This window comes from Mixophyes fleayi, chromosome 3, assembly GCF_038048845.1.
Source record: "Mixophyes fleayi isolate aMixFle1 chromosome 3, aMixFle1.hap1, whole genome shotgun sequence".
NCBI lineage: Eukaryota > Metazoa > Chordata > Amphibia > Anura > Limnodynastidae > Mixophyes > Mixophyes fleayi.
Genome location: NC_134404.1, coordinates 30965959 through 30984197, shown reverse-complemented (window position 1 = coordinate 30984197; position 18239 = coordinate 30965959). Strand labels below are relative to the sequence as shown.

Below are 18239 nucleotides of genomic sequence, written 5' to 3'. Positions count from 1 at the left end.
GCCAATCACAAGTGTTTTCCCACGCTGTCCGCTTGTGATTGGCTAGCAGCTACAGGAAGGTTCGGTCCATTCCGGTCACAGCCATTCATCAGCGGTCACATCGACTTCTATTCCCTCACACATTATATTATATTACAAGGAAAAATTGACAAATGAGCACATTTGTGTTACTAATAATCAAGGTATGCCATTATATTTATAGTTAAATACTGTTTTATTGGAACAGGTGTTGGAGTCACTTTTACCATTTCAATAAATTTATGTAGAGAGCCGTAGTATAACAGTGATTGCTGGTATATTATTTCCTTAGTAACTGGTATTTTTAGGTTGTTAAATAGTAATGTCACATGCCCTTGATTGTTTGATTGACTTAGTTTGTTACATACGGAGATAATAGACCCATTGCTTACTTTAAGCCGAAGGAGGAAAAGCAGCAGCAGTGTAGCTTAATGAACAGCGCTCCGTCTATTGTTAGATCAATGTAGAGGGCCTGACTCATCTTCCAACTCAATGTGAACACAACTTGTGTTTAAAAAACCCCCCCAAAAAAACAGACGTAGCTTGTATGCACATCTGCCTGTATTTAAGTTCAAGCGGATCTCAAGGAATGTTTCTGGGTATAAGTGCGGTCTGGCGCTTCGTTACTTGCCGTATGTAGACAGATCGAACGCGCTTCAGGACATGCCCAATACATATGTGCTATATAAAGTCCCAGCAGAGCGCATGGAAAAAATATTTTATAAAATTAATTTACAACTATTAATACTATAATGATTAATATAAATATATGTAAAAAAAAAGTTTCTCTTTTTTTTACAAGAAATACATAAATCAGAATTCTTTAGTGCGTACTGTACATACATCTTGTATAGTTTCTCTTACTGGCATACACGTGTTGTGGCGCACATACGTGTAGTCATCTATCAGTCGGCACTGACACCTGCCCTGCAGCTGGTGAAAGTGATACAGCTGTAAAACACGTACCTCTGAGATGCCCAGAGCTTGAATCGGACAAAGGGGCGTGCGCTCGCCCGTGGCACACCCGTACTGTACCCTGCCTACATGCGTCCGTCCTTTCCCACCCTGTTCAGCCCTTCAAGCCGTAGAAAGTTGAGAGTGTCATTTGTATTGGACACTATAGACTGTAAGCCTGCAGGCAGGGCCCTCGTACCTCTCTGTCTGTCTGTATCACCCAGTATTGTTTTTACTGTGTTTGTTCCCAATTAGACACAGCTACGGAATCTGCTGGTGCTATATAAATAAATGTTGATGGTGAATTGGACACAATTATGCTCACTGGCACAAGGTCCATTTCGGAGCCTGTGCCGAGCAATTTCACACAACAAACGGAACGGTACTTACATCCAAAGATGAATCAGGGTGTATAACAAAGCTAAATTTACCATATTAAATTAAAGGTGATATGAAATAGCGTTGAACAGACACGATAAGTGGAACTTTGGGGGTGAACAGATGCAGTATTTCCGCACAAGCGAAAAGTTCCTCTTATTGATCGGGATTGAATCGGTCCCACAGAAGCCATACTGCAAGCCCATAAGACATAAGGAGGGGTTATTCATATAGTTATCAATCCCACCAGCAGGGGGCCTACCTCTTCCACTCCTGCCCACAAATCTTAGGTCGTTGAACCTCGCCACTTGGTTTTTCATGACGGCTGAAGCGTTCCTGAGTTCCGCAGAATAGTTTTCATCGTTCCCTGCCATCACTGTGACCACAGAGCCATCCGACACCTCTCCTAGAGCAACCACCTGCGGAAATACAATGTGGGAGGGTTAATGTCATGCCATTTACACCAATATTATCAGTTATTGATCCTGAGATGCATATTTACATTTTATTTCCTTTCGGTTACGTTTTACTGACCGTGTATGTCAATTCTAGCCTCACTAGACGGAATAATAAATAATATATGTCAACAATCTTTTTATCTTTCAATATATGTTCCATTATAATAGGTCCGAAAAGAACGCGGGTCCCCCACCCTAGGGAAAAACAGCTTTTTAAACAGCAATTTTTTTTCTGTGGAACTACAGGTTTCAGCGGACCTTGGATGCCAGGACACATTGGCGCTTGTACTTTTACAAGCACTAGGATACCCAAGCAGTGTATGGCTGCCAGTCTTGCTTGGCTCAGTAGTCCCACATTAAAAATGCTGGGAACAGCCCTAGTGCTTTCAGCTAAAGGGGGAGGCACACATTTTTTTTGTGAGCCCAATTCCCCTAGCACTGATTGTTTGGGACTTTACACTGACCGAAAAAGCAATTGTACATCCATATTGCTCCGCTAGCTAAAAATGACTTGTAATTCAAGTTAAATGATTATTTAACTCTTCTGTGTGAGCAAACAATAATACTTTTTCCAATAAATATACTACCCCATTAAATAACTTTAAGTATAAAAATCTAAATCGGTGCCTGCAGAGAAGAAAAGATTATATATATATATATATATATATATATATATATATATATATATATATATATACAATATAAAATATAGTCAGAACTTATGAAAATTAATGCAACCTGGTTTTAAAAAAGTGTAATATTCACATAAAAATGTGCAAGCATTTTGCTGATCCCACTATAAATCTCACATATGTAAAGTAGTATATTTCAATGACCGCACTGTTAATACAAATCCATGCTATTTAACAAAAGGTTACACATTACATAACCAAGGCTTTTCCACAAATTGGTTCTGTTTTGAAAATTATTATATTTTGTTATTAATTTTATTGTTTGTTAACTTGACATGACCTCAGCTCATTAGCTAGAACAAGCTAAAGCTCCCCGCTGAATTTTAAAGTTAACTGTTTTTATATTTTTCTATTATTAAGTCCAAATGTATGAAGTAAGTGTTCAAGAGAATATATAATATGAACAGACACACATAAATATAAAGCAGTGGCGCACGCAGGGGGGTTTCTGAGTCACTAGAAACCCCCCCTGCGCTAACTAAGTAGCCACTGTCCTATACAGCAGCCGCGGCGCTGTCAAAGCAGCGTCCGCGGCGGTGCTGTATTGTATACAGCACCGTCGCAGACGCTTCTTAGACAGCGCCGCGGCTGCTGTATAGGACAGCGCTGGCGAAACGGAGCAGCTCTCTCTCGTGTTTTTTTGGGGGGTTTTTTCGGTCGGCGGGGGGAAACCCCCCCGACAATCCTCCGTGCGCCCCTGTAAAGGATATATATATATATAGATATATATATATATATATATATATATATATATAAATATGCTGTAATTTTTTAAAACAGCAATTTGAATAAAATTGCCATTTTAAAAAATTACGGTAAACCAATAAATATACCACTTGGACTACAACAGACCAAGAAAGAATAGTTGTTTATTCCATTAAACTTCTTTTCAAAAATGTGTATTTATGTTTTTAAACTCTTTCTAGAATATTGGGCAGGGCTCGTAGCAATCCCTATCAATTATACTGGGACAACTAGTGTGTCAAAGTTGCCACTTAAGGGGTCACAATTTTGTTAGTTACTCTTGCCCCCACAACCCACGTGGGTCGGGGTAGCTGGTTTTCTGGGAATAAAATAAAAAAATCCACCAAAATTAATTACAAACAATAACAACAATGCCTTGAAAAAAAATGAGCTACTAATGACATTTACAAATATATTTGTAGACGGTTCAAGAAATTTGTATGTTTGTCAAGAAATTTGAGGCTAGAAATATAAAGGGCTAGATTTACTAAACTGCGGGTTTGAAAAAGTGGAGATGTTGCCTACAGCAACCAATCAGATTCTAGCTGTCATTTATTTAGTACATTCTACAAAACGACAGCTAGAATCTGATTGGTTGCTATAGGCAACAACTCTACTTTCTCAATACTGCAGTTTAGTAAATATTAAATATTAGTAAAAGAATTGATTGTGAGGGAAGGTTTTTCCCTACACACAGCAGAATTCTTTATCAGTAATTTAACTGAAGACACACTTGCCAATATTAGGTATATCCCTTTCGGGTGATCCCAGACAGGAGGTGAATTACAAGAGTCGTGGGGGTGCCCCGTATCGGGTCATCTTGGCCCCGCCCCAGCGATAAAATGACGCAACTGCGTTAGTTGACGCAAACAGCATCATCGAGGCTCCTCCCCAGTCCTGCAGGGTGAGGGAGACTGACTGACAAGAACACCGTTCACAGTGCCAAACTGTAGAACTTTCTAAAAGATGTTTCTTGAATGAAACGTTTCTTAGTTAGGGGTGTCCTTGGTTTAATCAATAATAAGAACCATACTAAACACACGTTTCAAAACCAGCAATTACTGTAAAAGCTGATTAATATGTTCACATAAAATGGTTAATTTTGTTCAAAAATAGTAAAGTCACCAGTACACGCTTTACATTACTTAAATGTTGCAAATACCATTTCGATCAAAAATTATCAGTTATGTTTTTGCTTATTTCAGGCTATATTTGTTTTTTAAATAAGGGAGCTTAAAACTCAGCGTATTCACGAAATTAAATACCAGCGCTTTTAAGACAAGATAAACTTTAATTTACCGGTAATTGAAATGTTGTAGTAGGAAATGATCTTCTGAGCCCCATAGGTTGTAAGCTTGTGAGCAGGGCCCTCTTACCTCTCTGTATTACCCAGTATTGTTTTATTATTGTGTTTGTTCCCAATTGTAAAGCACTATGGAATATGTTGGCGCTATATAAATAAACGACGATGAGTGCACTTATCTCACAGTCGAAGTTAGGGAAGGCGTTACATACCACTATGTGGTAGGTCAACCTTATGGAACCTGAGATGTTACAGCTGCTGTGGAACTACAAGTCCCAGAATGCCATGCTGTACGTATCACCAATGTCAGTATGGCATTGCTGGAACCTGATTTTTCACCACATATGGAAAATCAGAGGCTTTAATGCACTAGACCCCTCTCTAAGGTAGAACTTCAGTGAGGATGTCAGATTAACCCTCCAGATAACCGGGCACAGATTCCCTCGCTGACTCTCTGCCGACAGAACAGGAGAGATGGGGCAGCCTCACAGGCTTTCCCCTAAACCACTTCTATTTCATTCACTCCCACACATCCAGACGCCGTCCTCTCATAAATCAAAGACATATTTCAGCTGTTACCAACTAAGAGTGGGGGAAACCCCACACATCGGTGTCACCCACAGCGTTATGAGTAGGCACCAATCTCTGTCTCACTGACACCAAATAAAACACAGGCCTGTTGCTGCAAACAGTGGGGCAGCCATTTTGTTTGCTGATGTAATATTCAGTCTATGATTTCACCAAGGGCCTAGACACAAAGTGCCTCAGTGATGTCACCGGCACCTAATGAATTGTGTATGTGTATGTATATATATATATATATATACATATATATATATATATATATATATATATATATATATGTCTATATCTTAGCCTGCAAAATGAATGCCTCCGTCAAGCGCCAACGATAGGTCCACTTTAATATCAGGGGACCGAGAGGATGAGACTTGAACAACAAGGGGTTAAAAGCAAGTACAAACATAACCTTATACTGTCACCTACACAAAAACCAACAGATGCGCTTACTGAGACCCCCCCAGGCCTCGCACACAGGCATGCCCGTACCTGCACTTGTGGCGATCAATGGCGCAGACATGAGCGTTCACACTGGACGCTGGACGGACACGGATGCAGCATCTGCTACTCTCTTGTGTGCTGTACAGCATTCTGGACGGGGTTCAATTAACCCTATTTGAAGTTTCGGTGACCTAAAAAGGGAAAAGTGGAGGCGTTGCCCATAGCAACCAACCTATCGTGTTCTAGAATACACTAGATAACTGTTAGCTAGAATCTGATTGGTTGCTATGGGCAACACCTCTGCTTTTCCTTTTTAGAAGAATTAGTAAATGTACCCCCTTATTTGAAGTAGGTGCCCTCGATGGTTTCTTGCAGGCCCTTTATGTAAGCTATGGGAGCAGCCGAATGATTTCTGCAGGGCTCAGATAAAACCTTGCACTAATAATGTGAGCATGTGGAAACGTTACCGCTCGGAGCTCCTGGACACACAAGATCAATTTTATGCTTCCTGCTACACTAAGTGCAGCAACCTTTCATGTTCCTTCTTACATCTCGCCGGAGGCCTGTCACAGACTGACACAGACATGGCGGATGTGTCCGACACAGGAAGAAGAGAAGCCGAACCGAAAAAAGGGGGAACGTAGAGCAAAATCTGAAATGTGCTTTTCTTGAATATATTATACTGCAAGGCTCACTGAATGGACATGGATAAAAATAACAGGCAGATCGCTGTTATACCACAGCACAGATGTCAGACACGGATCGGAGACTGACATCACTCTCAATACACACAAGATTCTATTTTATGTCAGGTCAGCAATTCACCTGAGCACAGGAAACTCCTCTCTGACAAACAACATGTACCCTTCCAGGTGGAACTACATATCCCAGCCAGCCCTGCTCGGAAGGCATGCTGGCACTTGTAGTTCTGTAACAGCTGGAGAGCCACCGCTCCATCCCTAAGTCTGCTTTATACAAAAGAAGAGAGATGTCATTAAATAAAATTAACAAAAGTATAATTTTTTTTCTGTATTTGTACAAAAAGCTTTTTTGTCAATAAAAGTTTTTTTTTTGTTGTATAATTACCTAGAAAGATTTTTTCCATAGCTAAAAATAATGGCGGTTTAGTACTCACTTCAACATTTATCTTCTATGTAACAGTCTAGTCCAACATTCAGATCCCTAAACACTGACGTTAACCAACTCAATAAATGTTGGCAGCACTGAATCTGGGGCTGTGGAAATTTCTAAATAAAACCTGCTTATCACTTACATATGGATCAATAGATTTCCTCAGACTGAGTTTTCATGTTTTTAGTTCCACTATATCGACAAAACTAGAATATAGTCAACAGATAAATCTAGCGTAATATTTTTTGAACATAAACAGCATATGCTATAGCGGTCACTACAACAATGTACATGTTCTTTAACTAGAAATCAAGTCATGCACCTAGATCATCAGATTTAGGATTTGCAATATGTGCATATATGATATAACACTTAGTAACCAATTAGATTGTAGCTGTCATTGGTCTGGCGCTGTTTACAAAATGAAAGCAAACATCCGATTGGTTGCTACATATTGCAGCATGTTTATGAACGTAGAACAATGGTATTAAACAAGTCAATGAATGAGAATAGGCTCCTGTAAGGATTTACTGTATATGGCACCCAAATGGGAGAGAAAAGTAGCTTCGATATACTGAGCAAACCAAGTATCTGAGATGCCCCCGTATTCTGGTTCATGAAGCACCCCGTAGCTGTAATTTGGATAATGTGTTGGTCTGGTCTAGATGGATTGGTTAGTATGTTAAATGGTTTCAGGCTGTCATTGAAACATTATTGAAGTGGAACTGGGATTAACAAGCAGATTGGTGAAGTCTATGTCTGCCCTTCACTTTTTTTTTTTCTAATGGAATTTTCAAATGATAGCAGAACAATTATGTTGGGCACATCCAAGTTAGCCTGATATCATCAGTGTGCGGCCTACAACCAGGAGGTGACCACTACCGACTTGTGTGCCATCTTCACTCTAAGTGGCCTCCCCATGTGCTTCGGCCATTTGGCAAGATTGGCTCATCTGTTGGGCTTAAGAACAGCCAGTTGGTCGCTCTATTTTACCCAGAAAGGTGGTCAGGATGTTGGGACGGAACATTACAGGTCAACTGAAAACAACCCCTCTAGCATTGAGTTACCTGACAGCACAAGATAAACCTTATTCAAAAATTTGCATGTAAAAAAATAAGCTGGCAATACACTGCCTAGTCCCGCTGAGCCCCGAGAGACAGGATCACCAGGTAGTCAAACTGCTGGGCTCCCGGGTGCTCTGTGCCAGTTAATGTGGTTAGAAGATGACAGCAAACGAAGGCTGCTTCTTTGTTTGTCTGCTTTGTTCAATGTTGTTTCACTTAGTAACAGTGAATACTTAGAACTGGAGATAAGATGATACGTTTAATTGCTTAAAGCAGCAGAAAAAGGCTTTGCTGTTGAACATTTCACCAGTTGGGTGTAATATAATATATACATAAATAATGTCCTGTTGCCAATATTACAAAATCAAAAATGTTGAGTTAACATTTTCATTCCGTATTGTGAATTTAGAGTCACCGTGTGCCTCGTTTAGAGATAGGGGCAAATCCAGCTAAAAGGGGAAAATTTGCACCTGGACAGACCGTGATGCGATACAAGGGATGCGATCGTGGTTGTTTTACATGCAGGGAAATCATTGGCTGCTTCTGCATGTAGTACATAATATTGGACGACTTCGGGGTGGTCTAATTAGCCCCATGTTTACGTAGTGGCCGGCACATTACCAACAACACGAAGTAACATAGCCACGAGGTTCCATAGGCGCTAATTCAATCGGCCCCATAGACCTGTACCCCAAAAAAATTTCTTGTTCAAATAGCCAATTAGCAATGTGCTTCTAAGCACCAGTTACACTTTCATGGAAATGACACATAATTGTGATGACTGTATTCAATTAATGATAACAGCTTATTATTGATTTGCATGCTGATTTTAAATAGAGGGGTTTTTTTTGCTGTCAATCAATTGTTTTTGTTATCTGTCCATTCATAGGGTAATTGCTGGTCATAATCACTGCATGTTGAACTGCTTTCAAGGCTTCAACTTATATTATTCTAAAACCTTGCACAGGAAAATGTCCAAGAACTATATGTATTTTTGTACCATCTGTACAGACGGGAACAGCTCAAAATCAGTGAAAAACACAGGTCAGCAATCTAATTAGAAATATTATAAAAACAAAATATTATTAATATAAAACGTCTCTATCCTATACCTGTCTAGGGAATATTTATATTCCATGGAATAATAACGGAAATACTCCTAGTTCTGAGAAAAGTATTCTATATCACAACGATAATAATAATCTTGCTATATGTCCTACATAGTGCACGTCACAATTTATATTTCTAGGTGAATCATACCGGACCTTAGAAGTAAATGATTTTGTCCACAGACAGGGCTCCTGCGGCTGTGGAACTACAAGTTTCATAATGCCCAGAATAGTAGCACACAGCTGGAGAGCCACAGGTTACATCTCTGTGGTATTTTTTTCTGTAGGGGACTATTAGAAAGTATCTCTATTTTGTCCTATAATGTGTACACTCAGCAATGTATAGTACAGCTCTCTTCTCACTTCTCTGAGTGACACCCCTGTGCTACTTTCCAGGCCAGCATAATAAACCACAAGTATATCTGGTAGAGGGGGAAAATCTAATCTGCAAATCACTTTCCATACTGCAATCTGCAGCAATATGTGGTATATAGATAGATGTAACCCCCATATAACTGTAAGCAAGGAGGCCGTGTATCAGCGTGATGTACACAGGACCCCATAGGAAACACAGAACCAGTGTATTGTCTAACATCAGCCGTGTAACTCTGACATGTATGTACTGACAGCTCTGGGTCTCTGATCAATACCAGCAACGCAACTCAGTCATCTTACAACAAGCAGGCTCAGCCATAGTTCTACGCATACTCAAAGCAGTACAAAAGGGGGCTGTTTGTTATTAAAATATAATAGAGGCACTAAGCATACTTTAGTCTAGTACCTTACCCACCAGCAACATAACAGATATTGGTGGAGTGTGGTTTACAAAACATCCCTCACCGTGAACAAAAACACTTTCTTAGCTTTTGTTAGTATACAGAAACTTTGTTGTAACTCTCATTGCATCCATAAAGAGTATATAAAGTTGTGGTTTATTTCTACTTACTTAAATAACAAGAGAAAATGATGAATTTATATATATATATATATATATATATATATATATATATATATACACACAGTATATATACAACATATATATATATATATATATATATATATATATATATATATATATATAAATATATATATATATATATATATATATATATATATATATATATATATATATATATATATAGTACAGGGAAGCAAAAGCCACACTAATATGGAACTAATTCTAATTTAGATAATTAAGCCCAGTTCTGCAACTCTCGCTCCATTTGTGTACCCCCATTCGGTGTTTAATTAATCCACACATTGCTGAGAAGCATCAAAACCCAGGGTTTAAAAGAGCCCAAGCTATTACTTTTCCAAGTATTCCCTCACTAGCCACAGACTATCGTAAATTTGTGGTCATTCTTGAAACTTGAAAACTAATTTAAAACAGCATTACATTTGATCACCATCTGTGTAGTCTTTTTTGTACGTTGATAAGACTGCTGCTTGATGTTAGCTGATCAATAGGATGCACTAGACCAGACATTGCTTATATTACTGACCTAGCCGCAGAAGCTGGATGAAAATCAACGCCTGCCTTACCTACAAGATCTAATAAAAACATGCACCGCTTATATAATTTAATGCAATTGGTGCATTCTTGTTTTTGTGTTATGTCCGAATGCAGAGCTCTGAAAATGTTCTTTGTGCTGTGCTCAAATCTTTCCCAATATTAAGGTCATTTTGGGGACTGGGTTCCAGTTACTAGAGGCAAGTGTTTAAGCCAGACTTCTCATCCAGTGTCACTGTTTTAGAGACGGTCTAAACCTCTGTGCCAATGGCTTTCGATATCGAAATTTACAGTGCAAAACATTCCAAGGCCAGGCTGTGCAGCAGTCTATAGATCATACGGTGTAATCTCTGGGAGTTTAGAAGAAAGCTGATGACCACAAATAAAGAAAAATCATGTCATGGACAAAATGCAGCCCGCGGGCCACCAATTGGACAGCCCGAACCATACCACACCAACTCCAGCGGAGTCAGTTTAGTAAGAAACGTTTGATGATCCCTCTGCTTGTGTGTTTAACGTACAGTTGGCCACACAATTTTTGTACTTCCACATTCGGATTGCATGTACTGTAAAACTTTTTCTTAACTGTCTATATAGGCAGGTAATCGGTTTCACATGGTTGCAAGAGGTTTGAAAGGAGACCACAACCACAAACATAGACTTATCACTGAAATGCAAAGTGCATGGTATGGGTCTCACAGAAAATACACAGATACATAGATATGTGTCCTCTGTTCACCCAGGTTTATCTAAACGTCTATGCTGTTCATCTCCCCTCTGCAAAACACACGTTACTTAGATTAATCAAAGGCAAAAATCATTTGAGAAAGCGTAATAAGTGTGTAAGTGACCTTACACCGGGGTTTAGATCTGACGGTCTATCTCTACCATCTGGAAATTGTCTTTTTTTACTGGAATTAAGAACTAGATCAGCCCCAAACAGGTGCAGCAACAGTACAAACAGCTCAATAGGAGGGTTAACCCTCAGCTATATTGCATTCAGAACGTTGTAGCCATTTACCGTCTCCATAAGAAATATTAGCTGTTGTAAATCTGATGCACTAAAACATAACATTATTTCATAAATCTATATCATGTATGATTTCTTTACACTATTTTTCTGTTTGGGACATTTAATGCACCTCGTTTTAGTAAACAACTTGGCAAATGATGCAGAAATATCTTCTGATTTAACGAAAATAATCAAATATTAGGTTTACATTGTTTTTTTAGGCATATTTGTTGTTATTTGCTGTTGAAAAATGCAGAAAATAATACAATGTAGATTATTAAGTAAATGTTCTGTGTAGATTACAGATACTGTCTAAGAAAAACAAGCAGATGTTTCAATAGAAAAAAATGTTGTCGGGATTGTTTAAGCATTCACCTAGAGTGTTAGCACTTTGGCACAGAATTGCAGTGCTTGTGTTACCAAAAAGGTTATATATAATGATCGGTCCTGATGAATAAAAAAACATGACTGCAATTGTTTAGTTATGGTGCTCTGTAGTAGTGGGGTGGATTCAGGAGCCAGACAATCAAATCTATTAATCACTCCCGATTAAAGTCAATTGACAACACAAGTACAGCAGCAATAAAATAAACAGAACAATACAATAAATACAATAAAACAAAACAATACAGCAAGTGAAAAGCTGGGATAAGGAGCAGAAACTAGTTCACTACTGACTCTCTCTTTTTATTATATTTCAATCTACGGGTCAACAAGTAATTAATAACCAAAGTACATCATTGGAACACTCAGAATAATCTTTTTTCTTCTATGCTACACTGTGTGATACATATTACTCACCCACTATATAGCCAATTGCCCATGACACTTACAGAGGTTTCGGAATCAGCAAACGAAGAGAAAAAAAAAATACTAAAAACATAACAGTTGTCAAAGGGTAACAATAAGAGTACAAATATAAATGTATTTTTATTTTTCGGATTATACTTTTTTACTGGGCCACAAGATGCTCTTTTTAAATATACAAATGATATAAAAAAATAAGCAAAAGGCATCAGGCAGAAAATAATGCTGCAATCTGGGCCATGACATCTGTAAATAGTTAAAGGATTCAAAATTTGGGTTGTTCTCCGCAAATATGACCTAATATAATTAAGAAGTTAAGATATGACACCAGTTGAGGGAGTGGAGTAAGACTGATACACAATGCAAATACCACATAATGAATGTTTTATATATATATATATATATATATATATATATATATATATTTATATTTATATATATTTATATATATCAACATTATAAAGAATAGATTTAGCATCTTGCTACTATTTGATCTGTTTACATATCTATATATATATATATATATATATATATATATATATATATATATATATATAAAATAAGAACATACTTGTTAGGAATCATTAGGCTAAATGTATCCACCTTGTATTAATTTATTTAAAAAATACTATATATATTGCAGGATTAATGTCCAAAATAAAACAATATATAATTTAAGGAGTCCAGCTCTTGTAATTTGGGTCAGAAACTTTGTGTGATAATAAGCATAAAAGGTACATTAGTTGTATAAGGAAATAGAAAACTACACAAGCATTTTAATATCGGATATATTTTTGCCCCGTTTATTTTCAAGCGTGACTCATAACTCCTTAACACTCAATGAGGCTGCTTAGAAGGGAGTCATTGTTTTATAGACCAGAATGCCACTGCTACAGAAGCCAGGCCTTAATAAATAATTCTTCTTTAACCACTGCCCACAAGCAGTTGAATTATTTAGTATAAGACATTTGGCTGTAAGATGACTGTATGATTTTTTTTTTTCACCAGTCTAATTACAAGACAGCATTTTTATTTCTAACCGAAATAAAGTATGTTTAACTCTGTCTAGTAAGACAAGTTTAACATGTAGTGGACGTCCAAAGTTTTATGAATAAACAGCAGGCAGGAAATGAATGCAAGAATCCTTCATACATATATACCAAAGAGCACATCTGTTAGACTGGTATTTTTGATAAATAAACAAAAAAATAAATATTATTATTATATAAAGACACAAAACAAGAAACAAATGACACTGTGTCCATGCAAATGTGCCCTAAAATTAATATTCTATAAAGGCTTTGTGCTGTGCTTACACATTGATAATTAAAATGTGTACTTATTTACAATAATAGGATGCACAAGCATAACAATACTAAATTCATTAAAGTGTAATTAAAGTCTCTATGGTCTTAACTTTTCTGCGATGACAGTTTAAATAGTTCCTCTTATATTTTATACAAGATGTTTACATGGTTCTGTAATAGCCCTAATGTCATATGTGTATGTCAGAATTCTAAAACAGCACCAGGGATTTCAAATACCAAATTGCAGACAATTTGATGATTTTGAGACATGGGGAAAAATGGTGCATTTGTGACTAGATTATTGACTAATAGTGTACAACTTGAAACAACTTTATTGTAAATTGAAAATGCATTGAGGCTATCAGCCTGTTGCAAATAATGCACAAAAGGGGCAGATTTTCTGGACATAAAACACAAATGACACTCCACTAGCATGAATTACAAATCAGGTGTTCCCAGTTTTTGAATGTGAGAGGTTTGGCAAAAATAGACTCAAGCAAATCATATCTTGGCACCAATTATTTTAAAGCAAAAAATAGCAATATGCCAAAAATATAATAATCATATAAATAGTGTGCCAAAAAATAATAATAACAAAATTTGGGCACTGCATGCCCAATGTACCCATATGAATATAGAGCCCTTTGGGAGGGAAGCCTGCTTGAATTTATCCATAGAATTTTCCTTCCCATATTTTGTTGCAGAAATAAATTTAGTTTTATACATATTCCCCCTGGAGAAAAATTCTGCTCCAATGCTGAGTTGATGCAGAAAGCCCTCTGGGGATATTCACTGTAAATTAAAATATTTGGCACCAATGTTACAGCAGGAAGACATAGACAAGACGATTAACTATTCCACTGCCAAAGTTAATAACTTTTATATATACATGTGAAAAATAGCAGCTAAAGTTTTAGTATATCCCCATTATATAGTTTTGCAATTTGCCCAGCGAAACCCCAACAGTTAAAAGGGAATAATTTATTCTTAAATTAGAAGATATAAGAAATTTGGGGGATGGGGGGCTAATAGATAAACCCCCACAAACATTTAATAAATATTTCACTTTGTCTATTATGTGCCAAACCTGTACAAGAGTAGCTCACATTCTCAAAAATTATTCTGCAAGAGGCTACTGGTAGTTAATGCAGAATTCTTAGTTACATAACATAATGAGATTGGGGGAGAACCGATCAAGTTTAATAAATCTAAATTTTTAAATCTCCGCAAATTAACACTGTATAGGTTTTTGATTATGCTGTTTTAATTTCAATGACATAACTAGATGGCAAGATTCAATACTGACTAAACTTTTTGGGTGACTTTCTCTGCAATTTGGAAGATGATGGTGCTTTAATTTGGAGGGACTTGGTTTAGGATGGCTAAACTGTTTTGCGCACTTGACAATATTAGGCATGCTTGTGGGGTGCATTGTTCTAGGGTCACTTTAACCAAGTTTCCCCGGAGAAGTCCAGTCCCCCCCCCAAATTCCCCGCGCACTCACCTTGAAAGCCACGGGCAGGGTCTTGTTGCAGCGCCAGTGGGAGGGCAGCACTGAGCACAGGAAGTTGGGGCTGTCTGTGCGCACCAGCTCAGCCGGGTGATCCGCGATGATCTCCACCATGGTGCGGTTATCGTGCGCCCGCAGCCTGGGCACCGGCAGCGCCGCTTCCTGCTGCTGCTGTTGTTGGGGCTGCTGCGGGGCGGGCACCGGACTCACGTCGCTCATCTTGCCGGGCTGCAGGCTGCTGGAGGGCGGGCTGAACCTCCGGCTGGTGCTGGGATCTACGGGAATACGCATCACAACAGCCACGGGTTATTGTCAAAGCTTGGGGGGGGGGAAGATGTGTGCGAGGAGAGGGGGGCACAAGGAGAACAGAGTACCCCAAGGTGTGTGCAGTGAGAGGACAAGAAATCACTTAGTAATAACACATGATATTGGGGACACGCCAGGCTGGTGGTGAGGTCGGTTTATAGGGGTGCAGGCTGGCTCAGAGGGTGCTGGATGGAACAGAGGTCAGTTCATGCGCTGGAGCCTGTGCGTAAAGATGGTCTTGGATGAAACTCGGTGCCCGGGATTAGTGCTGCGCTGAGGCTGGCGTACGGTGTGGGACATGCAGAGTCGGGATGGTCCCTTGTCTCGGTTAAGTGCTGGATGGACTCGGTTTCCTGGGTACAGTCTGTGCCACAGACACTTGTATTTGAAGACTGACAGCGATCCAGGTTAAGGCACTGTGCTGTGTGCGGAGTTCTCCGGGGCTGTGCGCAATGTGCGCTCTCTCTGGTAGCGCTGGAAGTCCGGCTTGTAAGGCGCTTTTCTGTCTGTCAGGAGGGGCTTTATCTGTCACTAGCTATTGCTGCAATAGTCTGTCTGTGATACATCCTATATGTATGTAGGGTCTCTGTAATGCTCTAGGTAAACCCCCCGGATGCACAGCCTGCCTGCAGAAATTCCCTGTTTAATATGAATGGAAGCGTTGCCTGACACCCAGGATACTATCAAGGTTTCTAAATAAAATCCCCATGTATTGCAGTCTGTTAGTAACGTGTGTCTCCTAGTGCCTGTTAAATGAGGTTATGGTTTATATAATATAAATGAAAAGTGCCTTGTGAAGTGTTGTCCCCATATGTGTCCCTCTCTAGTCTGCACCCTGGCACATGTGTCTCTCTCTAGTCTGCACCCTGGCACATGTGTCTCTCTCTAGTCTGCACCCTGGCACATGGCTGTGCCCCTGAATCTTATCTCCAGGTCTGCTGTGTTCCGGAATGCTGGTTTTGGATGAGCGCAGGGCAGTCCGGGCATCTCAGGCAGCCAGCCCGGGGAGAGACTTCCTAAATCAGTCCCACTTGCACAATTGACAGCTCTGCCGGAGAGATGGTACCCACAAATCTGCAGCCTGGAAACCTCCACAGCGTCCCCCAAAATAATCTTCTTTTATCTCCTGTACAAAGAGTGCAAAAATTAGGGGGCTAAAACTTTTCCTTTTCTGAAGATCTGTCAGGATTTCACGATCAAGGCAGGAGGAAAAAAAAAAGCTGCGGTTGGTGGATGTGAAAGCCGCCGTTCTGTCCTGAAATGTGTCTTTTTTTTCTGTAGTAGGCTGGATTTGTAATGATTAGGGGTTTTGTGGTTTATATAGTGAGTCCTCTGCAGCCAGTATATGAGACACACAAACACGTGGTGTCCTGACACAGGATCAAACTCATTAGCATGTCCTCAGTCCTGCTGCCAGCTGAAACCCCCCCACCCCCCCGCCCCCCATCCACAGAGCTCACCACCAGCTCCTGTCCTCCCAAAATCTTACACACAAACACAGAATGACATGGCAGACAGCTGGAAGAAAAGAGACAAGAAGTTTAGCTCTTTCTCTAAATGCAATGTAAAAATGCAGCCCCTGTGTGTGCACAGCCAGCGTGTTTGTGTCTATGTTAGGAAAGGGCAGATCTTATTAAGAGCATTTTCTGCACCCAATAGTAGTAGTGCAAAACACCTCCCACTTGCAGATAAGGGCCTATGAAAATCCTGCTGTGTGATTTGGGGAGATCTACTGTTGGCATGTCCTGTTCCACCTTTCAAGCTGCGTCAGGAGACGAGAAGCTTTGTCGGGTGTTGGAGGGTGATTGCAACCGGACATAGCATCATAATAAACTGTATTATCCTTGTATTACTCGGGGAACTCCGTGTCTGGTCATAGTGCTGTGTAAGGGACATAGAGCATCCTATCACACTAGTGCCCAGGCTGCGTCATGTGTCATACATGACTGAGCAGCTCTCTGGCATCGCATGGGTTAATGGGATATGATGTCATTAAACATGCAAAGCTATGCTGTCATATGTGGGGGCTCAGCATCCAGCACTATCCTAGTAAATGTCTGTATACAGTGATATGCTGGAAAAATGTTCTTGTACTGGGACATGTAATTTTTCAAAGATATACTGGGAAATATTGTCTATACTGGAGCCTGTCATTACACTGAGCTATGCTGGCAATGGTATATATGGATACTATTATACAGCCTAGTAAATGTCCTTATACAGAGTTACACTGCAAAATATTGTCTATGTTCAAAGTTATACTGGGAAATGAGCTGATACCGAGTTATACTGGGACATGTAATGATGCACATATACATGTTGGCTATATTGGAACATTGCAGAGATGTGGGCGATGGTATATATGATTGCCATTGTACAGGGTTAGCCTAGAAAATGTCCTTATACAGAGATAGAATGTAACATGGAATTCTAAAAGTTTTCTGAATATGCCACCGTACAACTCTACATTGGACGATGCTGTCATTATACAGAGGCACTGTAGTATATACAGAGCAGTAACCTTAAATATGAGACCGCACAGGGCCACATGGTTTGTGTTTGTGGAGCTCTTACAGATATTTATACAATACTATACTGGGATATTATATCATTATATAACACTATACAGACACATAATACAATATAATATTTGGTTTTATCTTTAGTGTACTCTAAATCCAGTGCTGATTGATGTGCATATTTATGATCCTAGAGCTGTCAATCACAGAGATTATATTGTATAGTAATGAACAAAGGTGTAGTGTGTTAACAAAGAAAAATGGTAGAGTGTATAACAATTGTGTTGTAGTGTGTTAGCAGAGAATAGTTGTTATAGGGTGTGACATTTGTGACGTTGTGTGTTAACAATGAATTGTGGTATAGTGTGTGACAATTGTGGTGTAGTGGGTTAACAAT

At 39.2% G+C, this 18239-nt stretch overlaps 1 protein-coding gene across 2 annotated transcripts in view; it reads right to left on the bottom strand.

Annotated features, from left to right (window-relative positions):
* RUNX2 (RUNX family transcription factor 2) overlaps window positions 1-16935 on the bottom strand; it is a 78233-nt gene extending 61298 nt beyond the window's left edge. For both annotated transcript variants that reach the window (XM_075201309.1, XM_075201310.1), the window contains exons 1-2: window positions 15012-16935; window positions 1613-1769 (exon numbers count right to left, since the gene is read on the bottom strand). In XM_075201309.1, the coding sequence (XP_075057410.1) occupies window positions 1613-1769; window positions 15012-15308 (454 nt within the window). In that variant the 5' untranslated portion in view covers window positions 15309-16935. The remainder of the gene's footprint in view (window positions 1-1612; window positions 1770-15011) is intronic.
* Window positions 16936-18239: the final 1304 nt, after the last annotated feature.